Source organism: Opisthocomus hoazin, chromosome 5 (assembly GCF_030867145.1).
Source record: "Opisthocomus hoazin isolate bOpiHoa1 chromosome 5, bOpiHoa1.hap1, whole genome shotgun sequence".
Classification (NCBI taxonomy): domain Eukaryota; kingdom Metazoa; phylum Chordata; class Aves; order Opisthocomiformes; family Opisthocomidae; genus Opisthocomus; species Opisthocomus hoazin.
The window spans coordinates 74,181,224-74,206,246 of NC_134418.1; the positions used below are offsets into that span (position 1 = coordinate 74,181,224).

The 25,023-nt window shown below is 37.2% G+C and overlaps 2 protein-coding genes across 18 annotated transcripts in view; one reads left to right on the forward strand and one right to left on the reverse strand.

Moving 5' to 3' along the window:
• Positions 1-4,454, reverse strand: part of FBXO8 (F-box protein 8) — a 17,858-nt gene extending 13,404 nt beyond the window's left edge. For 2 of the 7 annotated variants that reach the window (XM_075421761.1, XM_075421763.1), the window contains exons 1-2: positions 3,717-4,105; positions 3,587-3,620 (exon numbers count right to left, since the gene is read on the reverse strand). The gene's annotated coding sequence lies outside the window, so the exon portion shown is untranslated. Of the gene's footprint in view, positions 1-3,586; positions 3,621-3,716; positions 4,106-4,293 lie in introns of those variants that run through there. The other 5 variants (XM_075421760.1, XM_075421764.1, XM_075421758.1 and 2 more) reach the window with 4 other exon arrangements.
• On the forward strand, positions 4,358-19,885 carry CEP44 (centrosomal protein 44). Of its 11 annotated transcripts, XM_075421749.1 has the most exons (12): positions 4,674-4,718; positions 5,412-5,492; positions 7,523-7,672; positions 8,283-8,430; positions 9,418-9,564; positions 10,521-10,628; positions 12,043-12,183; positions 12,545-12,754; positions 15,776-15,845; positions 17,902-18,029; positions 18,292-18,329; positions 19,148-19,885. In XM_075421749.1, exons 3-12 carry the CDS (start codon positions 7,584-7,586, stop codon positions 19,203-19,205), a joined length of 1,137 nt encoding a protein of 378 aa, XP_075277864.1. In that variant the 5' UTR covers positions 4,674-4,718; positions 5,412-5,492; positions 7,523-7,583; the 3' UTR covers positions 19,206-19,885. The 11 variants fall into 11 exon arrangements, 10 of the variants coding, with proteins under 10 accessions (XP_075277867.1, XP_075277863.1, XP_075277861.1 ...); XM_075421752.1 differs by lacking the exons at positions 4,674-4,718; positions 5,412-5,492 and adding an exon at positions 4,358-4,414; XM_075421748.1 differs by lacking the exons at positions 4,674-4,718; positions 5,412-5,492 and adding an exon at positions 4,587-4,632.
• Positions 19,886-25,023: the final 5,138 nt, after the last annotated feature.

Genomic DNA, 25,023 nt, shown 5'->3' on the forward strand with positions numbered 1-25,023 from the left:
CTGTGACCTACATTAAGACAAAGCTTAACGACTTCAGTGATAATGCATTAAGGATTCAGTTTCTTGTTTCTGAGCACTCAAAATACCTGTTCAAGATTTCTTGCACAGTAGCATAAAAACTTCACAATAAGGCTTCTATATCTTACTTATCACTGTTTGTTATTTTTTGTTAAAATTTGCTGCAGATGGTAATAAAAAGAACAGAACCTGAATGTTCGTCAGTTGTCAAGATTTCTGAATGCCACAACTCAAATTTCAGTAACCAGTTGTATTTACCAAGACGGAAAATTGAAGTACGATAATTTATACTAATTCAGTACGGGAATGTTGTCTTAATCACATCACAAGTGGTGTATATATGGTGATCTATCTTACTTTTCAAGCTTTGCTATGATGACAGATCACTAAAGTGATCATACTAGGAATCTCGAGGTTCCTGATGCTGCCTTTCAGGAAAAAAAACAAAAACAAAAATAAACACTTATAGCCTGGTGTGGTAGGATCTCACATGTATTTGAAATTACATATATTCTATCAGTACAGGGAATTAAAAATGCGGTTTTAATGCTGTTAAAGGTTGAACATGAATGGTAACTGTTCTACATCAGCAGAAACTAACACGCCATGAATGTGATGAGGTATTACGGGATAAAAAATGAGAAATTTGAAAGATTACAGGGGAAAAAAAGCACAACGAAGATGGAAGTAGACAAAAGACAGGTTCAGCTGGCTGGTGAAGTAGTTACCTACATCAGCATCCATTCAGGGGAAGTTTAAGAATTCATTTCTATATATGACCAGAGTTGTGACCAAACTGTAGTTATGTATTTCAATTTACTAATATGCAAGATTTTACATAAATTCTTCATTATTTTTATTCTCATTGCTTGTACAGTTATATATTTGGCTTATTTGTTTTATCATACAGAGGCAGGTTAAACCATGATCAATTGCTATAAATTACCAGGCATGTTTAAATAAAAAAGCTTACTGAGTCACACCATAAACAGCACATACCACTGGCTGCAACAATGTACGCATAAAGAAGGTATTCTCATTTTCTTGAGACCAGCATACAACTTCTAAAAGTGCTTTAGGCTACCAGTAAAGTTGCTTCACGAGAGGAAGCTATACCACAATCTGTCATTTAAAAAGTGGCAACACAAAGATGAGCAGTCTGATGAAAGCGGGCCTCGGTAATTCATGCTGGTATTTGCAATTAATTTATGAAACCTCTAGCTGTAAGTAAAACATCTTTCTTCTCTGCCTTTATTATTCATTGCCTAGCTAGATTAAAATAAGAGGTAGCCACTTTTTTTTAATGAGACATTCCCAGAGCTACACTTGCTCGGTGCCCCCTTTTCCTGTTTTTGAGTAACCAAATCTCTCCAAGGAAAAGGGAGTTACTAACCTTCACCCCAAAGGATCACCAAGCGTTGTCACAGTAAAAACAAGGGCTATTAACTGAATCAGCGGTAGGTGTGCCAGAACTGGCATTTGGGACCACAAGCATAAACCTATTAAGTCGCTTGCCACTCTGACTCCAGCTGCTGTTGCTGCTATTGTCCCTGCTGAGCAGGCAGAGCATACAGTGATAGGCAATGAAGAATCAAGCTAAAAACCAGGTTGTGTGGGTAGGCAGTAACGGCCAAGAGCACATAAGGAATATTTCTGAGCAAATACAACATTTCAAAAAGGACTACTATCACTGTGCTAGAGGATTCAATTAAGATAAAGCTCCCATTTTGTTAGGCACTGCATATGAGCTTGTTAATTACTTAAGTACAGTATTTAGTAAATGGGTATCTCTAGATATCTTGGGAGGCTTCAACCAGTTCTTGACCTTAGCCCTGTGCGTAAACTGAACACTGCCAACAGGCCATTACACTTTCAAAGATGCAGATGCAAAATTTAGAGGCTGTGTTCACTCTCGGAAGATATCAGATGATCTGAATGACTGAATAATAATGATCACTCAATTCAATTATGTAAAAAATCTAGGGTTTTGAAAGAGGTAAATGTACACATACGTATGTAGATGTAACTTCAATATAATCTGCGCACTTCCTCAGTGCAGCTCTTCACGTAAAAACAAAAATAAAAACGGTCTGAAAATATAGCACTGACTCTAAACAAAATGATAAAATAGCCAAACAGCAAAACACTAGATTCGGGGACAGAGAGAACAGAGAGTGAGGGCTCATAATTCCTCATCATCATTTCAAGTCCTTAACCACTAAAGCAATAGAAAGTAGCATGAAAAAATGTGACAACATTGCAATATTAAACTTTACATTTTACAAAAAATGAAATAAGAGAACTTATTCTATGTAAACTGTGTATGTCAAGTGGAAAGAAAGAAAAATTATGTTAAATGCAGAAATCTGTTTGTTGAGGTTAACTTTTTGTAAGACATATTAATGAATTTATTTTGCTAGTATTTTTTGCCATCTTTTCTGGCACTAGTTTATATCATTCTAACAAAGCCACATTTCTATACACACTTGTTAACACCCAACTGTTAAAAAATTTTTGAAAATATTAAATATTTGCGCATAGTTTAAATAAAAGAAAAAAAAAAAGGAGTAGCAGGAAATGCAAGGCTCTGAAAATCATCAGGAATCATATTTGTGGTAAGTTTCATAATCATAATACACCAGAAAGATGGGAGAGAAAGACCGGCAGCATTATCAGAAACAGTTCACAGAAAGGGTGTGCCAAGTCAATTATCAACTGAACTTTATGCTATCAGATAAGCACCTGGCAATTTTATAATAGCTTTCAAACCTCTTCAAAGTCCAATTATCCTTCTGTTCTATATGCACTACTTGTAAAGAGTATGGTGGCGGTCACAGACGATCAAGTTTTCTTACTTATCCCTAAATCAAATATCCACATTTTTGTTGCTACTTTAATATCTTTATTGCAATATTCAGCTAGAAGTTCCTGTTCACAAAATACATTGTATTGAGCAATACTGAGCTGACAAGAATATCAACAGTTCTTCTTGGTGCTCACACAAAAAATCGGTAATTGCTATACATCACCAACAACATAATCACTTCTAAATTATTTAGCAGTAGAAGTGGCTCCAAGACAGAAAAAAAGCACTATATCATTCAAGAAACTAGCCTTATAATGTACTCACATACTTATACAGAAGATATGACTGCAGAAATCGTTTTAAAAAGTATTTTTTAACATAAGAAATTATTAAAAAATATCATACCATTTTAAGTACCAAATGAAGAAATTTCAAAGAAACGGTATGAGACACAATTTAAACCATTCTAGAACCAGCTGCTGCAAGCTTTAATATGTGTGTAGCTCTTCAGCAGCTTATATGCCATTTGTTAGATCACATTTTAATTTTCCCCATCATGCAATTACTTTAGGCTTTGTAGTAATCCACGATGAAGAACTCACTCATAAAACAAGATGAGTAAACTCACTGTTATTATAAAATCCTTTAAGTAATGGTGTCTAGAACGGAATTTTTAAATTATCTTGAGCATACATTTTCAATCTCCAGATTCAACAGGCCACTGAAACATAGGTTTCCAAACTTTCAATTGGGTAACTTTACCTGGTAATTGATAGCTTGGCTGTAATAACTATCACTGTGAAAATAACATGAAGCTTGTTTATAAGTTGCTGATCTTCTCTGGCTCTGTCTGGTACCTGTCAGAGTCTGATTTCCATTTTAATCATCTCACCTTGTTACTGGGTAATCAATTCTTCTACGGCGCTGAAGAGCGCGACAGGGTACTAAAAGCTAAACGTAAGCTAGATTAATGCTGTACTGGTACCGGCTTCTAGTTTATTAAAGAAAACATTATTTATATCTCGACATAAATGCCCTCCACTTTACGAGAACCGAGCCCTACAGCCGCGGCCTTGCGACCACAACCGCCCCAACAGGAACGCGTCCCTTCCTCCCGTGTCACCGCAGCTGCAGCTTCGCCCGTGCAGCCGCACCGGCCCCCGAGGCCTGCGGATTCCCCCCGGCCCAGAGCCTTCCCAGCCTGACTCGCGGCAGCCACGCCGGCGGGTCCAGGGCCGCGGCCGGTCCCTCATGCCCGCGGCCGCCCCAGCCGACGAGACCGCCCCAGGGAGCCCCCTCCGCCACGGGCCGCGGCTGCCCTCCCGCCCTCGGCCGAGGGCCGCCCTGCTCGCCGCCTTCTCCCCGCAGCGCCGAGCCGGGGCCTCGGCAGGGGCACGGCCGCCCCCCGCTCGGCGGGACGGGCCCGGCGTTGCCGCCCCCCCCCGCACCATTGGGCCGCCTCAACGCACCCGGCTCTCGATTGGGCGCGCCGCCCGTCCGTCCGCCCGCCCCGCTGAGGAAGCTCCGCGGGGCCCGTACCTGTGCGAGCTCAGGTCCCAACCGCCGCCGCGACGAGCCCGGCCCGAGTCGGTGCGTGAGCCTCGCCGGGCGGGGAGGGGCTGAACGGCCCCCGGCGGCGGGGAGAGGCGGGGGGGCAGCCAGGGAGGCCCCGCCGGCACGCAGGGAGACCGGTGCCGCGCCCCGTCTCCTGCCGGGCGGGTTTGACGTTTGCTGTTGTTGCTGGAAGTGACGTCACGGCGGAGGGACGCGCGGGAAGCGGAAGCGGCCGTTGGGTCTCGTGGCCGCAGGTTCGGGCTGCGCGCGTGCTGGGTGCCGCCGCGGGCCGGCCGAGGCCTGAGGGGAGGCTGGGAGGGGCCGCGCCCGGCCGGCGCGGGTGAGCGTCGGGACCTCTTCGGGGCGGCGGTCTGCTCCCTCTGAGGGGACGGCTCCTAGTTCGGGGCCTTCCCTCCCCGCAGGGACGGCGAGGCCCGGTCTCCGGCCGGGCGAGGAAGGGCGGGGGGAGACCCAGCCCCGGTCCCGCTCTTGCGAGCTCGCCTCAGCGCGCTGTTGGGGTCCCGGGAGCGCAGCCGGCCCTGCCAGGGCCGCGCTCTGTTCGCTGGCGACGTGTCGGTGGCCCCCGGGGCAACCGGCCGTTTGCGAGCATCCTGGGCGCTGGACGCCGCGTGTAACAGAAGAGTCTAAGTGCAATTTGAAGAAATCAAAAGTCTCTTTTCTTAGAGATTTCAGAGTATCTTCTTGGTAACTTGCATGGTTTTTTTGAGCCTTTTTTTTTTACATTCTTTAGTTCTTTGAATACCATATGCAATTTTGAAAGTTGTTCTTTAAACCACTTGCGGTTCTAGGTTATTGTCTCTTCAGTCTTTGTGATACCTGATTTTATTCTGGGTAGCCGATGTTCTGTAACTGTTCTTTCAGAAATTCCTACAGGCAAAAGCTGTGTGCCGCTTTTTACAGTGTTCACCTTCCCAAGATGTTGAAATATTTTCTGCTGACTTAACTCTGTTATTTTTATGATCTTCTGAGCTATTCAGTTTGTAGTGACAGTAGTTGCCAATTTTGCATCCAGAGGTCCAGCGTAGAAAGGATTGTTGATGCTCTTGGGAAACAGCCTTACGTGATTAGGTGAATACCTGTGAGAGTGTCTTCTGTGAGTATTTGCGTTGCAGATTAGAGTTTCGGTTTTATGTCAGATTCTTTGAGACTTGTCTTGAGATCTGGTTAAATTTGCAAAACCATAGGATGGGTCACTTTGTAAGGTAACGCAGGAAGAACAGCTGCCTCCATTTCCAAATACTTGAGGTTAAATTGTCCCTAGCCTTTAACAGTGAGTGTTGTGTACTTACATTTACTGTGACTAATGACCCAGAACCTAATGATTAAAGAAGAAGAATCTAATAATTAAATAGGAAGGAAATACTTCAACAAGGGCAGAACACATATGAAGATCTTTATCTTCTTGAAGATTGCTGATTTAAAGACCATAGAGGCACAAGCAGAAAAAAACCCCAACAAACCCAGACCGTTGTGAGTGGAAGCTTTAACTGGTTGTGGTTTGGTGGGTTTTGTTGGGGGTTTTTTGCTTATTTGTTTTTGTTTGTTTGGTTTTTTTACTGTAAGTGAAGTGTGTGGTCAAGAAGTTCCTTTCAAAAAGACTCATTGCTTAATGCATTGGACCAAATAACAAAGCTGCAAGCTCAACTACCCATCAGAGTTGATTTCTGATGAGGCTGGACATAATCACTTTGGAACGTGGTCTTTTGGTCTGAATCTCATGGATCAGCAAGAGAAATGATACGGAATTCTGTATCTTGAGACTATCTTGATGTATAGCCTGTCAGCCAATGCCTCTTCACTGCTTGGATTGGTAGGCTTCAGAGTAGTTATTTTCTGTCAAGAAAAGAAACTCAGTGAAGACAGTGTCAGATAATTATCACCCAGTTTCTAGCAGAAAATTGAACAGTAAATTTCTGTTCAAAGGTTTTATAGCTCATGTTGTGACTTCTACTGAAGTGTTTGGGGGAAGTACTGTAGAAGATCAAGTCAGTCACAAGCAGATCTCAAGGATGTGAGGAAGGAGAACTCTTTCTGTGAGAAGTGTTAACTTTCTGTACTTCTGTACTTTTTTTTTTCTCTCTCTAAAGCATTCAAAAAACATTGAGTTTGGCAGTTTGCTGATAAACTTTCTTAAGTTCTGTCAGTCTGTCCAGAGTGCTAAGATGTAGGCCATTTGTTTTCAGTAGTGACTCGAGAGTTGGCCTATCATCCAGTTTGTGCTTTTAAAGTCTTGTGTTGTAGAAGAACTAATACGGGTTGCTTATAAACAAATGGTTGTAGAATACAGTACATAGTACTCGTAGGCTATCTCTAAATATGAATGTACTTTGAAGCAATGGAGTGAGGGACAAAGTTCTATATTATTAGTACTGATACTTGAATGTACTGCTTCAGGTGTTTCTTCGTACTGTCTGCCAGCCAGGGGGAGTTGCCAGGGTTCTTAGATCTCTTATGGCAATTTCTTTCTTTTTTTTTTTTTTTTTCTTTTTTAAGAATTTACTAATCGGTTCTGTTCAGTAAAACGTGTTAAAAGTGTGAGCTTTCTGTACTTATTTATCCCTCTGGTAGATGGTGATTTCATGCTTTGCTGATTCCGTTTTGTTGTCTTCCCCTCTCCCTTCTAATTTTTTTTTCTAAAAAAAAGATCATCTAAATAGAGAAGTATTGGCTGTGATGAGTTGCTAGTTCTGCCTTCTGTTGACACATCCAAACATTGCTCTTTTAGCCAGTGAAGAAGAGAGTAAGAAGCATTCTAAACCAAAGGATGCAAAAGGTTTTTACTACTTGTGGAGTTTCTGCTCCTTTGAAACAGCAAAGAAACTTTTTTTTGCTCGGTTTTAGGGGATTTAGCCAGCCCTAAATTTTTAATATGTTTATCTTTAAGGATCTTTGGTAGTTGATCAGATTGAGGATTATAACTTGATCCTATTTAGCATGAAAGAAGGTGATGATCGATAATTGGTATCGAGCCCTAGCTCTGTGCTATATTCTAACACTTTGGAAATAGTAGTGGCTAGAAAAGAGGAGCAAAAACCTCTGAATTTCAGTGATAATTCTGTTGCATTTTGTAATTTTTGTGTGCATTTTTTTTTGTTTCTTTTATTTTGCCTTTTTTTTTTTAAGGAGGAGAATGAGCTATGTTACATTTATTTCATAATCTGAAAGAAGAATAGCATTTGGAATAATGGCAACAGGAGACCTAAAAGGAAGTTTAAGAAAAATAGAGCAAGGACTTCGCTTGTTAAATTATCCAAGAGATGTGGATTATACAGTGTAAGCGGCAGTGTGAATAAATTTTTGCTAATAAATGATGACAAGACGACATGTAAACAAGATATGTATAAATATTAGCATTGCACTCAGTGATGAGTAAGCACAGCATATGTCTATGGGAAGTTGGGGTTTGGTACACGTGAACTGGAAGATAAGAGGGTGCAGTTTTGCTATTCTGAGCAATCCTTAGAATAATCCTAAAGTATATCACTACCTTGCTCTTCTTTCCTCTGTTGTTTTTCACTTTGATTAATCCCTCACCTTTATAATTTCTTTGTAAGTGCTAGCAAAACTTTCTTCAGGAAATTTCATCCTGTGAAGAGTTTAAAAAAAAAAAAAAGTGTTGAATGTTGAGATGGAAATGCTGGTGGGTTTTAGACTTGACAATGTTAAAATTATATGAGGGTCACAAAAGAGTTGTGAATATTTTACAGGTAACAGTAAAGACTGCTGAATGAGATATGCCTTGTAAAAAACCTTTAAGTGAAGGAGATACTTGGGTATAACATGCTGGCTATATTCAAATACCACTCAAGTTAAATGTTTGAATTCATGTAATGAAAGGCTTTTGTTGTCTTCTGCTGTGTAAAATACTTCTGTTTCTCAATAGGTTAGTAAAGGGTGATCCAGCTGCATTTTTGCCCATCATCAGCTATTCTTTTACATATTTTTCAACTTATATAGCAGAACTTTTGGTGAAGTGTGATGTAGAACTCACAGCAAAGAGTGACTTACGTTTTATTGAAGCTATTTATAAGGTATCTGTCTTCATGTTCTTTGCAGAAGAGACACAGTTTCGAGTGTGGCCTCATAAAAAAATTAAACATAAGAGTTTTACTAGAAAGTGGAAAATTTTTGGGAATGAATGCGAACTGTGATTCTGTTAGAATTTAAGATGAGTAGTAAGTCACTGTGTGGCAAATCTTTATTCAGATTTTCATGAAAATAAGGCTGGATATTATTAGCCAAGTCTCAATTTTGAGACAATTGCAGAATCAGTAATATTATTGCGTTTTACATTAGTTGTGAAGAGTACCAAAATATTTATTACACAATACGTTTTTACAGAAGTCACCTGAGAAGAAATCATAACCAGCAAAAAATCACAACAAACTTCAATAATTGTAATTGAAACACAATTAAGAAATAGTTATTTTAAATCACCATGCAAAATTAATATATATTCCAGTTCTTAACAATTTATAGATCGGAATCAAATCAAATTCTTAACTGAATGAAAATAATTTTAAATTGTCCTTAAAAATATCCATAAGCACGTTTTTATAAAAGGTGGCTTGATGTATTAACGAATATTAGCTTACTCGGAGTAGTTTTCCGTCTGAGGAGGACAGAGACTCCTTTACAAAGAGGCTCTGTGAGAACTGTACTTAGCCCTCTGATGCATTTGCTGAGATTAATACAACTTTTTATTGTGCATTCAGTTTGGAAAGTTTTTGTTTAAGTTTTTAAATATTAATATCTACAGTCATTTATTTCAAAATCTTAAGAGTGTGAGTTAAACTTTGCAAGAGTGGTGTGAATGAAATGTTTCTGGAAGTGATATGTTGAAAGTCTAGTTAGAAGAAACAGCTGAGAGTATGTGAGTAACCAAATGAGAAAAGGTTTAACTGCTGAAGTGCAGAATGAAAGAAAACACTGTAGAAAAATAAGAACCTGGGCATGCCACTTCTACAAAAAATTGTGTGGTGATTTTGAAAGTGAAGTTAGCTCGTATTTTGTTACAGCTTCTTCGAGATCAATTTCAATATAAACCAGTTTTAACAAAACAGCAGTTTCTTCAGTTTGGCTTTGCGGAAAGAAAAATGCAGATTCTTTGTGACATTATCAACTGTGTGGTGAAAAAACATAAGGAATTAAGTAACTCGAATAAGGTACTGATTAAATGATAACTTTATTATGAGATGTTTCTTTTGACATGCTTGATGCTGCAGGTAGAAGCTGAAGAGCAGTTTACATGAAGGTGCAGCATCACGGATAGTCAAAATAGGGGGAAAATTAGTATGAAGATCCGTTGTAAGATGCTTGAGTGCCATCGTGTATACAAAAGATACGAAGCTGCCAATGCTTCATGGTATAAACAAAAAAATACTAGAGTGAAGATAAATCTGGTACTTGGTATCCTTACCGTAAGTGATAGTTTCTTTTACACTTCTCAACGTAGTGAATGTTTGTGTAGCTTGGTAGACTTTGCAGGCAGATTTAAAAACAAAGCAAAACCATTGGATATGTTGAAGTTCTGGTAACAATTTAAACATGCCACTTGTATTTGTGTTTCAGTGGTATACATCTCAAATCTGATTATTTTTATTAATCATATTTGGTTTACATTAAGGCATTTTTTTATCAGTGTATGCTGTGTATCAGTGTATGCTTTAATAAAAGGAATTTTCAGTCTTCATATTTTACAGGATTTTGTTTGAGTTTATAACAGTCTTCACGACTTCTGTATACTTTATGCCCCCGAAAGTGACCAATAACTACATTTTTGTCATATTCATTTGTCTTTCAACTCTGGTACAAGTTGTCTTTTCTCTCTGCCCCGAACTTGATGCAGCCTTGCATAGGCATTAATGAGTGTATGAATACAGCATTCACTTTCAGATCTGTTTTCTCTGTAAATTTGGGTCATGCTTAATTTTTGTTTTTTAGATACTACTGTACTGCAAAGGTTTAAATGTGTTTATGTGTATGCCATGCAGTATTCCTGCCTGTTAATGATAGCAGAAAATGGGATGTGTCATCTCGTCCCCGTGCTCCACTTTCCCCCCTCCCTCCCTTGGAAAATATTCCTGTGTTGGAAGCGTCATACTTTCTCTTCACTTTGAAGGTTAAATCCCAAACAAGGAAAAAACTCAGATCTTTTAAATATGAAGTATGGTCGAATTGTGATAATGTCCTTGCTGATCCTTGTGGCAGTGCTCTGAATTCCAAGCAGGTATGAAAAAAGTTTTTATGTTGTATGTCTAAAAGTTAATCTTGTTTGTAGCAAGTCAGATTCTTTCTGGAATATGTGCTTTCTTTTAGGTTTTAAAGTTTGATCAGACTTCCCCCCCCCTCACGCCCCTCAAAGTACGGTTGACTGAAATAGTAGCTAAAGTACAGAGGATATTCCTTCTCTCTTTTGCTGAGTAGTTGATCTCAAAGTCTTGACCTTGACGATCTAATACTGTTGTTTTCTGTTTGAATTTGATCAAATGGAGGGACAGCAGTGAAAGTGAAGATGCAGCTGGAAAAAGAATATACATTCGATTTGGTTATTGAAGTGAAGGCCTAACATTGCAATGTTTTCAACGTAGCTTTCAAAATAATTTTTTGCTTTTTTGTCTGAATCTGTTCAGCAATGATTTCTTAATGTAACGTTCCTCTTGGCTTTAGCTTTACAAGAGTAGCACTTGATTTTGTGTGTTAAGCTACTCTTGGCCTGTGGAAGAAACAGCTTTCCTAATATTTTCTGTTACAAGGGTGCAAAGTAAAATTGTACAAAACTTTTAGGACTGTGACTGCCCATTAAAAGTTGGTGACTTCTATTTAGAAGGAAAATACTGCTTTTGGCAGCGAGGAAAATTTCGCAAAGAAAATATTTTGAATGAATTATCTGGCACTTCTGGTTGCTGAATGGTAGAACCGAATGGGGATATGTGCGTGTGTATTAAGAATTTCCTAGCAGAGGAGGGTTTCAGTTTCACTAAAACATTTAGGAACTGTAAGTGTTAAGATGCTGCACAAAACTAGTAACTGTGGGTTCTTAATCATTAGGTGATTTTGGTTTTGGTTGGTAGTGATCGTAGGACTCTATGAAACTGGAAAGGAAGGTGAAATTTGTCTCATTTTGTTCTTTTAAAGGGAAGAAGGGAAGCATTCAAAGGATGTATCTAGTAGGGCTGTTTTCCTGGCAGTTGTCAAGAGAGAGTTCTAATCTACCTAGTTAAACTTTTTTTTTTCCTGAATGTTTGAGTGGTGGTTTTGATGTTGGAACTATGTATACATATGTTAATACATACAGTGAGATTCATACCTTCCAATCCACACTTTGAAATCTTAACAACCCTTACAATAAGAGAGGACATTAATGCCTTCATTACTGTTTATGGAAAGGAACCAAGGTACACAGTACATAGGGTAAAGCGTGTGCATGTTTGTTTTACAGCTCTTTCATGTCTATATGTTTTTTTAAATTAAACTGCGTGCTGTTGCTTTCTATGTTTTGCAGCCAGTTGGGATAAGATTGTCATTTTAATATAAATAAATAAATACTAAAATGATAGGTCTTTAGTGTCAGTTACTTGGCTGATGAAATGAAATGTTCTTGTAATGAATAACACCAGTGAATTCTTTTTTTTCCCCAACATACTCAGAAGAAGCCTCACGTAGAACGGCACTCAGGAAATGAAGTTAGTGGTGACCTTCATCCACTACCCCTTCCAGCACAGGGAGGTAGTGAAGAAGAATTGTGCCTAGATCATGATGTTGTGGAAGTTAAATGTGAACAAGTAAGAACTTTTGTTTTAAGATGCTGTCTGTATTTTTAACTGTTGTTACAGAACTTTTCAGAAAAGATAAAGGTTTTAACAAGATAGCTGGATGCTCCTTAAGTATAACTAACAGATATATAATAAATATATTGAAAAAAGCCAGTTAAATTATGTCGTCGTTTCAAGAGCCAGTTCTGTCAACAGTTTCTTTAAAAGCTGAGTTCCATGAATATTATGGCAATTCCAAAAGAAAAATAATTTTCTAATGTAGCAGAATGTGATTACTGAACTTCAGAAAGATTCCACTTAATTTCATTGATCAAATGATGAATTATATCTGTTTTCTAATTAGAGGACATGATCTTATCCGTATTTTCAGGTCATAGAAGATAATTCTCAGATTGAGTTCCTAAAGAGTCAGCTTGCTGATTGCCAGGAAAAGCTTCATAAGCTAGATTGTATGGAAGATAAACTACACGTTTTAGAAGAGAAGCTGAAAGGGAAGGTGATCATAGATGAGAAGGACTGGAATAACTTGTTGAGTCGAGTTTTGCTTCTTGAAACAGAACTGTTGTTGCAATCCAGAAAGGTATGTTAATTTACGTTTCCCTTCTGTAACAAAAATCACCCACACACAGTGTTACCAGCCTGTTTCTGCTCTTCCTGCCTCCTGATGTATGCTTTTTTCACTATTTTTAGAGGCATGATCTGAATGGAAGTGCTATTTATGGAGTTGGTGGTACTTGTTTCTTAACTGTGAAGTTCTGTTGTTTTCTCATGCTCTGGAGCGAAGCTCTTCATTGGAAATTGTTTCCTTGCAGGAACAGCACGTATAGCTAAGCCTATTTTCATTAGTAATGAATGTGTGGTTTTTTTATTTCCTAGTGAACTTGTAGAAGGAAGCTTTTGAAGACTTTTAATTATGTTGTCTTTGAAAGCGTAATGTTTCTGTAGTTGAGAGTTTCATCATGCTAGTGACACATTTAAGAGTTTACTTACTCTGGTCTGCATTATTTTGAATTTTCTTATACTGGCCTGCAAATGTTGCTGCTGTTGATACAGTTGAATATCTACTTGCTGTTGATGCAGTTGAATATCTGTGTTTTTTTAATGTTTCAAACTTTAATCAGATACAGATATTCCCTTTGGAAAATTAAGTCTTCAATCTATATAATTAATGTTGACAAAGAAAGGTGGTGTACTGAATGGAAAATACAAGATTAATGGAAAAGTTTATTTTAGTCCCGTTCTTAGTTTGTGGCTATTCAAAATTCCTAGCCTAATCGATGGTCTTTCTCCATTTTGCGTGTCTCTCCAACCTTCCTGTTTCTTGTCCATGATATTCATTGCATTTTTAAATGTGTAAAAGTGCTACAGTTGTGATGACTACATTTGGCATTTTTGTCAGAGAAAATCAAGTATTTTGTTGTATTAAGACTCTTGCTATTTTTCGTGCTGTTGAAAGGTCCTTGTATGCGCATTATGTAATTTCATATGTGTACACATGCAAGTATTTTGAGATGCAGTGAACCATAGCATTTTTGTGATCATGTGCTTAATTTCGAAGTGCGTTTGCATGTGTATCTCGTGTATCCTTCAGATACTGTCAGATGCTTTCCAGAGGTTGAAAACTTGCGTGGAAAATAGTTGATCAGTGTTGCATTTTTCTCTGTAGTTGTAAAAATGTTGAAAAAATGTGTGCGGGCCCTGCAAATTTGAAAATGTCGCTAATGCTTGTATACAAGATGTGGGTTTTCTTCTGTGTACCTTGAAGGTGTGCTAGTTATGCAAAGTCTTGAAGTGTTCGGACTAATCACTAGGTTATTTCTAAAGGTTGCAGTTCAATTGATGAGGATTGACATTGTCAATCACTTTTTTCTTGAGTTTCAGGTCTGTAATGGCTCAAGTGATTTACCATTTGAAATCAATTTCTTATGGATATTGTAATTTAATTATCAGTAGACATATGTCCAAATAACACCACTGGTGATAATGTTTTATTCTGCTAGCAGTCTCAAGAAACTTTCCGCTGAACAACCATAGATGGTTTTGCTACCATTTCAAGTGTATTCTCTTCAAGAGATGGTTGCTGTATTTATGATAGTAGCAGCATGGGAAAGCTTGTGTTTCAGACTAGGCTTGTTCTTTTATTTCTGTAAATTTGGTTTATTATTACTTCAGTAGCGTATTTATTGCAGTTGTTCAAAGATTGGGAATAGTATTTGGAAAATACTAAACATTTATATCACTCAAAAATTTCCAGTAAGATAGTTATATTTCTGTACTGCATGTTACTGAAAGAAGTCATCTGCAGAAACAAGTTCAAATTTAGTTTGTGTGGCATTGTTGCTTGTCTCTTTTTCAAAGCAAAAGAAGCTGTTTTTTATATTTAAAAAAAAGAAGTCTTCAAAACCCTGACTTTTTTTGCAGTAGGCGTTTGAAAACTGCCAAGAAATAATCCTTTGGGCCAGAGAATTGCTGCTTCTTTGTTTCATGAAATTCCATCCAAGTTGTGCTTCACAGATACAGAAACAATTCAGAATTACTCCTTTCTTCTTACTCTTGCATTTTTCAGGGAACTTTTGGCATCTAACCAGCATAGCAGGAACACTCTCAGATCTGTCTTGCACTGCTGCCAAAGGAGCAGCAGCTGTGCATTTAGCTCTGGGAAAGTCTGAAAGCTACCAAATCCATTTCAATGAAAGGAATTGAGCAGAAGTAGTCAGTGCAGATACTTTTTTTTTTTTTCCCCGAGGTATCTGTTATTATGGTTTTTTCCAGCTTCTTGCCGCACAATACCTACTATTTCTCCCTCATTCACTTATTTGGGTATGATATTCCCCTGTTAACTAATATAGTTACTCTAGTACGTAAAGTGACATACTTTACCAAAGGCTCAGTTTTCAAATCATCGCAATAAGTGCTTGGTGGAAAGAAGTCTTAAACGTTGTTTATGAGCGTTGGATTTTTTTATTTTCAAATTTGAATATTGCACTCAAAAACATTTGTTGTTAGTACAACATGAACTCAATCTAGCTTAAAAAAGGTTGTTCATAAATAGGAAAACAGAATTAAACTGAGACTCTTTCTTAGAAGAGCCCTCTCTCATTTCGGAGCCTGGGAAACTAGCTCAAAATAGACTTTTCAGTTGTAGGCATTTAAGTGGAATGAATTTCAGTTCATCAATAGGTTAATTTTTTAGGACTGGGGAGCTGCATTTCTGAATATCAACCAGAAGTAGAAGGTACACTTATTTTATTAAGGTAACAGCAGCCAATATCAAGATGTAATTGTTAGCAAAGTCCAAGAATAGTCTCGTTCATTCTGCTCCTACCTAAGTTGTATGCACTATATTTGGACCAGGTTTTGACCTGTTTAGGAACAGCAATATTGATACTAAAAAAGCCCCCATGAAATAGACTAGATTTTTAGTGCAGTGTATGTATGGAAATTTTGGATTTTTTAGTCCCGTAAAGACAGTTGTGCAGTGCCAACATATCTGGATGGTGTAGCAAATGCATACATAATTAATACTTAAGTACACTTTTGTTCAGTCAAAAGATGATTTAAACATGGTGCATGGCTAAAACGCAGTAAACTTTTATTTCAGAAAGACTTATCTGCAGACTTAAGCAATATAAGTCAAGAATGTACTTCTAGTAGGGCTCCAGTTTCTCCTGGTGAGTATCTTTTTAGTTGACATCATATGCTAAACACTTCTTGCTGACCTTGACTAGAATAATGTGTTTTAAGTAGACAATTGCAATTAGTGACCTCTGAATTTAAATGTGTGCTGCAAATTAGAAATTACCCTGCTAGTTCTTTCATGTTTGTAATTTATTCTTTAGAAGCTTTATTTACCGACATAGTTTTTGAAGCATTAATGAAAATATATAGCATAGTAATTAACAGTTACAAAGAACTCCACTAAAATTCTCAAAGATGCATATTTGATTAAGGTGCTATAGCTAAAGCTGTGAAAAACAATAATGTTAACTGCACTTTAAAGCAGTTGTCATAATGTTTTAAAAATAAACTATTTGTAAGTGCAAAAAGAATTATATTTGCTGCCGTGAGTTTGTTAGAATTAAAATAGTGTCACATTTATGATGTTGTTTTTTACTTTTATAATGGGACTCAGGACAAATCAGGACATTTTCCTTCATAATCCATGTTGTTTTTCAAATCACAGAATCACAGAATGTTTGGGGTTGGAAGGGACCTCTGTGGGTCATCTAGTCCACTGATGAATGTTCTTAATAGTTTCATCCCTTTTGAAGCAGCAGCTATCCAACTAGCATTTTCGCTAACCTTTCTTATTTTGCATAGCAAGACAAAATCTCGTTCTTCCATTTCCAACTTAATTTTGATAACATACAAGAAGTAAATGAAACAGCCTTGAGTGGGAAAGAAATTAAAAACGTTCCCCAGGCCAGAAATAAGTCTGCTCTCTTCTTCAATGGTGGCTCTTTAGCCCTTACCTTATACCATTCTGTTTCTCCTATGGCAGCTGTTATTTCTACCACCAGTAGTAAGGAGGATATTCTGTTTCCCATTCTCAGTTATTTGGCATTTTTGTCCAGTGTTGGGCTCTTGCATTGAAATTAAAAGGGAATCGCAGTAATCCAGTTTCCATGGAAATTAGGAAGGCAGTTTCTTGGTTATGTCAAAGTTTGTTTTAATTTTGAAGTCTCAGAAATAGGACCTTCTTTTTACAGACCTTAGAAAACTTGCAACGTGTTTACTTCCTTTCGTAAGTTTAGTGGTATGTTATTGGTGCTGAAGTCAGCAAGCAGGCTGATGGTCTTTAAAAGAGACTTCTTCTATTTTCAGACTTCTAGAATTCTCCTGAACTTGCTATTCCTGTTTTTGTAAAATATGATTCAGGAAATTTTAGGCATACAAGTTACGCGGCCAGTCTTAACTCTGCTATATGAGATGTATAGCACTCACAATGCTTTGATGCTCTTTTTGGTTGTAGTGCTCTTCAGGAAACACAGCTGTATTGGAGAAATGCCTTTTAATTGATTAAAAATAATTTAATATGATTTTAAATATAGAACAGTGTAGCTAATCGTGTTCCAAAGGTATGATCCATAGATGGTGACCTTACTAAAAATAAAGATATGGGAACGCTTTTCCTCTTTTTCTAAATCCTAAATTCTCTTCCCTGACAATAGCATTTTAAAATTGCAAAGAATATCAAAGCCTTCCCAATGTAAAAGAAAATACTGTTTCTGCTGAATGGATGCTAAACCTACCCCAGTGGGGTAACTAGGGGAAACAGCAAGAGCTTGATACAAATTTTATGCTAAACAAGAAGGTGAGGATTTTGTTTATATTTTTGCTGCTTATAAGGCAGGTTACTTAGCACAAATTAAAGACATGTTTGAACAGGCAGTTTACAGTAAAAATAATATAAATGATTTGAAATTACTATTAAATGTTTGACCCAGTAATTAGACTTCCATAAGTCTTGATCTGACTGTACTCAGAATAAAGGTAGCATTCCTAGTAATCTTTTTGGATTTTATCTTGTATGTGTTATTCATAGTATAATGCACTTACCTTGTTTTAAGAAAATGAGAAACCTGTTTTGGACCCTCACCAGTAGCTTTTCTTCTTCCATCTCTAAACAATACGTTCTCTTCTGTTACTACATATTGTAAATCAAACTATTTGATAGCTGACCTTGCAATAAGAGAGCAAAAAGGCAAAAGTGACATTTCTCCATAGATACAGAGAGGAAGGAGGAGATGCCAGAGAGTCCTCATCAGTTGTCTGGATTCAGTTCACTGTTACTCACAGATCCATCTCCCAAAGCCATGGCCAGTAATTCTCATGGTCTGACAGACATTTCAAAGGTAAGTAAAACTGGCAAATGCTTAGCTGATTTCCCTTCTGAGGTCAAGAGAACAAGTAAGCATTATTTTTAGTTGAGTATACTGCTAGTGGAAAACAAGGGAACTGTGCAAAACTACATCTAGGTCTGTCTCATAAAAATCCTTTTGATATGTAAACAGTGCTGAAAGTCACATTTTCTCTGTGAATTTTTCAGGTTGAAAGTCCATCTGAAGAATGTTAGCTTTGAAGAGTTCAGTAACTTTTTTTGCCTTTAAATTGCAGGAGACAACAAGACAAAGAATGGAAAGGATAAGTAAAATGTAAGTAATAGGAAAGGGCAGCAGGAATTCATTTCCCAGGAGGGAGTTGTACTGGACTAAGGCATATAGAGAACGTACATATGTGTTCCAAACCTCAAAGGTCTCTACATCAGGTGTGGCATTTCCTTATGACTCTGCTGGATAATAAATCCACTTACAGTTCTGTATTTGTGGGATGAGTCACTGTTTTGGTTTCTAAAAAGCAATAGAAAACGTTCTTAATAGTATTAACTAGAGATTAAAGAGTGTTTAGAATCTGGTTGACAAGGAATAGGAATATTATTTATCTTCTGATAGGAATTCCATAGTACTTGAAACTTTTCTTCCTAAAAAATGGCTACATTGTCTTAACTCTTTTTTTATTATTTAAGGAGAAGTAAAGCCAATTTTAGGCTGAGCATTGTGGTAACTGTATTAAGGTGTATATGATACTAGTCCTGAGATTTGTAATGAAAATTTTTTTATAGGAAATATTTTTATTACACTTGGAGGAAAGTGCATTCCTGTATAATGTTTCTTTAGTGAGAGATTTCTATTCTATAAGTGTCTGGCCTGAAAAAAAGCTGTAATCTTTTTTGTGATTTAATGTTATTGTGTGGGTTACTTCTTTCTTTATGCATACTTAAGGTTTGTTGATATGTGGTAGGCATTTAAAATACAAACCAATTTCAGAGGAAAAGGGGGGATGAGAGTAAACCTAAGAGATTTCATGCTGCTTGTTAGTATTTTGGATTCATTAGAAAGTTAAAGGCAAGTCAATTATTTCTCACCGTATTTTAATAAGTATGTGTGTGTGTCTAAATGCTATTTATTTTCAGAATTGAAGAAACTTCAGAGTTGTTGAAAACCTCAAGCAGCACCTCTGAGAAGACGTGAAAGCACAGGTCTTCAGACCTGGTCTCTGTAGACTTATGGATATCAGAACTAATGTGTATGTTTGTACAACATTAAATTTTTAATATATCAAACTTGTAATGATCACTAGTGCTTTTATTCCTTTAAATAAATATTTTCTAATGCACCTGTGTATTGATTTCTCTCTCCCTGGCCCTGATTTTTGGTTTTAAAAACTGTTCCAATAGCTTCCCCCCTACTTTTGTAAAGTGAAGTCATTATAACAGTGTGTTTTTGTGTTGACATTTGTTAGCAGTGTGCTAAGTAATATGTTTTTTAAAGTGCAAGCTTGAGGACCGCGGTTTACATCCTGTTGGAAACATTCCAGCTGGGCCTTGCATATTGCACCCAAGTGGCTTTCTTACATACCATCTTACCATCTGTACGGTTGAAGAAGTCTTAAGGAAAACTTAAATATGCAGTTTTAAATATGTACCTTTTTTGCTGTTTTTATTTAAATTTTCATGCTGAGCTGGAGAGCACCAACACATTATGGTTTCTATTAACACTGACAAAGCGAGGGTCAGTTTGATCCTAAACACTAAAATGTGCAAGCAAGTCCACAGACTTTGACTGCAAGAGATGTGTTGAGTGTTTTAGTGCCCTTACCCAACACCCTTTAAGACCAGCAGCACAGATGGAGACCAGCCAGTATACAAAGATACACCACAGTTTTATGATTTGAAGCTGTATTAAAATTTCTCTTTAGAGATGTAAGTAGATGTAAGACTTCCATAAACATTATATAATAAAACCAAAGAAGCATGAGGTTTGATTAGATTTATGTATTTATTACTCTTTGTAAATTGGTAGCGTATCCTATCAAGGTTTCTTTGTGCTATAATACTTCACTTAAAAAGATTTTTGGAGTTTGATATCACAAAAGGAGATTTTTTTGGCAGAGCTTGCAAATGACGGCGAAAGCAGCTGCTTGACATTACGCTGTAAAAGGTGATTTATGTGTTTTAACAATATGATTTCTTTAACTATATGGAATATAAATCAACTATTTTACATACGAACAGAAGAACATACAGTGATCCATTATGTGAGATAAACTTTAGTTAAGGATTTTTGGACTTTTGCAATAGAACTTTTCCAGTTGTTTCGAAAAAAAAAAAAAGAATTGAGAATACACATTGCAAATCACTGTTTGTTATCTTAACAATGAAGTGAAGTGAGGTTTTCTTCTAAATGTTAGACCAATTCAACAGAAAATAGGTGGTATTTTCTAAAACAGGACTATGGCACCATCTTGTGGAAATTTTTATGCAACATAATTACCAAAGTAGGGAAAAAAAGTTTTCCTGTACAATTAAAGTTATTGCTGTAAACCAGTATTGATCAAAGATTTTGAAATATTACCTCTCTAATTTTTCCTCTTTATCTTGGATTCAAAGAGGCATCTATATTAAGTAAGATAATAGTTCTGTATGATATTTGATAATGTTTGTGGCAGGAACCAGAACAATGAATCTGTTTGTCAACATTATGGCAAAAATGAGAGGTATTAGTCAATATAAATGATTGAGGTTACTGGTATTTATCATTAAATGCATAGGATTAATGCAGCAAGTGTTAGAAAAAGATCTTTTCATTAAGTGTGCAGTTTGGTACTGCAAAATTGAAAATGCAGACTTGTTCAACTATTGCCTTCTTCCAGAAGCTGAAATGCAGTACTCTCCTCTGCACAGTGGGATTCAGCCTTTGCAATTAAAGGCTTGGCTTCTCCTGTTTTCAGGACCAAGCAGGGGCTCACTTTGATTAAACTGAAGCCAAGGGTGTTTTACTGTTAGGACAGCGGAGCTGGTTTTCGAAAGGCCTTTCTCTCACATTTGCTTTCTTTCATTAAATGGAATTTGTTTTTGGAAGATAATACCGCCTTCTGAAAAACAAGTATTCATAGTGCATTCAAACCCTCTTTACATGTTTGAGTTACAATTTACAATTTTTTTTGTTGTTCAGTTTTATCATTGGAAATGGTACTGGTAAACGGTCTGTGTCACAGTAGAGCTTCACCAAAGCAGTGCAATGCTGGGAAATGTATGTCTTTACTGAAAATAGCAACAGTTTTTGAATAATTACTGGTGCAGTACTGCTTTGAGCATTGTCACAACAGTCAAAGAGTTGACATTCTACATGTGTAACAGTTGCATTGGTGGGTCTTGCTGAGTGACAGGGAATGTTAGATACCTTCTGAAACACAAATCAGATAAATCTAGAGAATATTCCTCGCTGTAGTTTCTATCATGCCTAGCTCTCTCCAATGACTTGGAAGAAATTCCTGTTGTTCGGGATAAATGTTCCATCACTGTAAATCATTACTTGAACTATTGTGTTTCTTAAAGTCACTGAATTTAATTGTTAGTTTAAAAATATTTATTATTATAGTTAAGAATTGTTTTAACAATTCTGTTTCCTTAAACATCAGTAGAGTAATTCCACCTTACTTAACTGAAAGTATTTATGCATTATGTGGGATAATGAAGCATAATTGCATTAAAGTAGAATGCTAAAACTGAAGCTTCTACAGAAATATACATTTTAACTTATTTTTTTTAGCAGGATTCTAAATTTATTAAAACTTACAGGATTCTCATGAAGTTTTTTTTTTTACTTTGCCTTAGCTAACATCAGTATGCACTTTGATTTATTTACTGAAATTAAAACATGCTATAGAAAACATCATAAGAATCCTTTAATCCCAAATCTGTAGTACTGAAAAGCATTCTGATAATCTCTTTTAGTTATGAGTTTGTATATATACTGCTACATGTTGTGGAATTCCAGTGTTCTGCCGTTACGACACGAATATATTCTTTATGATGTTACTTTTGATGTTTAAGATCTGATACTTAAATTGTGTTGCAGATCACTCAAGTTTGGTTGGTCTCATACCTAGGTATGAGACAGGCCGAGTTCAGTTCTATCCTGGTGTTTATGCCTATCTTGGTATTTTTTTGCATCATCAGAAGTGTATTCGAAGCTCAAAGCCATAATTACTAAGTGTGTCCTATTTCCTTGGAAGTATATCCAATTTTCTTATGCTTATTCGTGGAGCTCTTTTATGTGTTTCTGTCCGGGTTTAGTCTCATATCCTATGTCAGGATCAATTCAGTTTCTAGTCCAACAGTGAACATTGTGCAGAAGAAACCTGGACTGAAAATGTTTTTTGAAGTTTTACTTTCTTTTAAATTTGCCTGATACAGAATACTTGTGTTAAGGAGAAAATCTCTCATGGAATTTGCAGAACTGAAATCCAGACTCTGTGGAGAGGAAGGTTACTTGTTTTTCCGTTCTTGTCAGTCTAGCAGTGATTAGTACAGCCACCTTCTTTGAAATCTAATATAGAACTAATTTTGTTGCTCTTTTTTCTGTTAATGTGGTATATTTATTATAGAGTTTTGAAGAAATATTCCAATATGAAAAATCCTACATATATATTTAGCTAATTTAATTTAAAGCTGCAAGTGGTGTTGTGACTTCAGTTGAGCTATACCCAATGAGAGTGGCAGTTTTCTTCTCTACTTGTGGAAGATCAAATAAGTGATAGTTCTTTCAAATGAGTCATTCTTTTTAATTTCTTGAACAAGAGTATATGTTGTGGGGATGGCTGTCTGGTGCCCATATGGCTTCACAGCAAATCTGGTGTGTTGCTAAATTTGCTGTTACAGCCTGCAATACAGCCAGCCTATTGCTCATACTGAGCACATTTTTTTCTAATGGCTATTTTGTTCCTTCCCCCCCTTTCTCATTGGCTTTTTTTGTATTTATTCCTGTTTTATTATAGTAATAAAAAGCTAAAGTCAAGGATATGGACACACTGAAGTTTGAGAATTGCATTCTTCTCTTGTAAAAGTTTTTCTGGAGAAAGAGAAAGGTAAGATAATCAAAACGTATCAGAAGCTATTAATATTTGAGGAATTCACTTAGTTACATTGTATTGGAGGTGCTTAAAATTCTTTACTAATCATCACTGAACAGGAGTTAAAACAGCTTTTTTCAATCGGCTGCTCGTTTTGATATTGGAAGTTAGCCATCACTTTGAACAGTCTCAGTTGTAATATATTCCACCTTAAAATTATTCATTTGGCCTTATGGTTGTCTTTCCAAACACTTTATGCCACCTAAAATTCCTTTTCGGTTTCTTTCTAGGATCTTTTTTTAAACTTTTTGTGGTGAAAATCTAAGTAGTTCACTTGTAATTCTCAGACAGCGAAAGAAGCTTCTTCAGGAAGGTATTAAATCTGCAAAAATTGTTTAATGATAGTATGTTGCTTCTGTGATATCTAGGCAGATTTCTGTGCAATAGAGGTCTGTTGTATCCTTTGTAGGATACTTAGGAGAATGCAGTGTGTTGGCTGTGTCAGACGAGCACTCGATATGAGTTAAAACACCTGTGACTAGAGTGGCCCAAATGGGGAAGTCAGACTGTGTGATATTCCTTCCCTTGAGCATTGGTCGGAATTTAACCCCAGCCAGCAGCTAAGCACCAGACAGCCGCTCGCTCACTCCTGCCCTGGTGGGACGGGGGAGGGAAACGGAAGGGTAAAAGTGAGAAAACTCTTGGATTGAGATAAAGAGAGTTTAATAGGTAAAGCAAAACAAGAATTCATTCACTGCTTCCCATCGGCAGGCAGGTATTCAGCCATCTCCAGGAAAGCAGGGCTCCGTCACATGTAACTGTTACTCGGGAGGACAAATGCCATCATTCCAGTTGTCCCCCCCTCCTTCTTCCATCAGCGTTTACTACTGAGCATGATGTCATATGGTATGGGATATCCCTTGGGTCAGCTGTCCCAGCTGTGTCCCCCTCACAGCTTTTTCTATGCTCCCCACCCTCTCGTTGGGAGACGAGCGTGACAAGCTGAAGATTCCTTGGCAACAACTACAAATATCAGTATGTTACCAACATTTCATCCCAAATCCATAGCACAGCACTACACCAACTACCAGGAAGAAAATTAACCTGATCCCAGTCGAAACCAGGACAGAGTGCTAGAGCTTATTTTATGAGGTGTAGGAAACTTGGTAGCTCTGTTTAGATAAGGCCACATTGCATAAGAGAGGAAGAGGCTGTATCTGTGGTTACAGAGCTCATCCTCTTTAGACTATCCAGAGCAGATGCTTGCTTTGGAAGTAGCGAGGGTTTTTACTGTCTGGGAGAAAATTGCTCTGGTTATAGGTTAACAGCAAGAAGCAGTAGTGTGAGCACTGAGGTTCTACTAGAGCAATGTATGTTGATTTTGTCCTCCCCTTTACTTCTGCAGCTATGGTAAAGGAAGCTTCATATGCCATAAAGCAAAATAACTTTTGATGATAGGCTCTGGAATCAGCAGAAAAATAGTTTTGCCAATGTTAGGTTTATAATGATTAATTTTTAAAATAAGCAATATCAAAGAATATTATGTTTCATTATTTTAATCAAAGACAATTATATTTCTAAAACATACTGCAAGGTCTTCATAAACTTTCACGTTTCTGTGTCTGTTCTCATCTTACCTGGTATTGCTGCACTTCATTGAGTGCATGTTGAAATATGAACTGGGATTAAGAGAACTGCAGTTAAAGAGCCTTGAATACTTTCCATGAATGCTGAGAATAGTTTCACAAAGCTAAAGTTTTTGGCAGCTTAAGGGATTTCCTCCCACTGCTGCTCGTTTGCATCTGACTATGCTATGAACTGCATTTTGTAACTGATGTGACTCAAGTATATTCTTCTGAAAATACAGGTTGGTTTTGTTTTGTCTGTGATTTTTTTTTGTTGTTTTTTTATCCGTTTACATCAGCTCTGTGATCC

Coding starts and splice junctions, on each gene's coding strand:
- CEP44 (XM_075421752.1), top strand. CDS start 7,584: ATGGCAACAGGAGACCTAAAAGGAAGTTTAAGAAAAATAGAGCAAGGA. Junction 10,629..12,042: donor GTGCTCTGAATTCCAAGCAG/GTATGAAAAAAG, acceptor TTTCCCCAACAT/ACTCAGAAGAAGCCTCACGT. Junction 18,330..19,147: donor ATGGAAAGGATAAGTAAAAT/GTAAGTAATAGG, acceptor ATTTATTTTCAG/AATTGAAGAAACTTCAGAGT.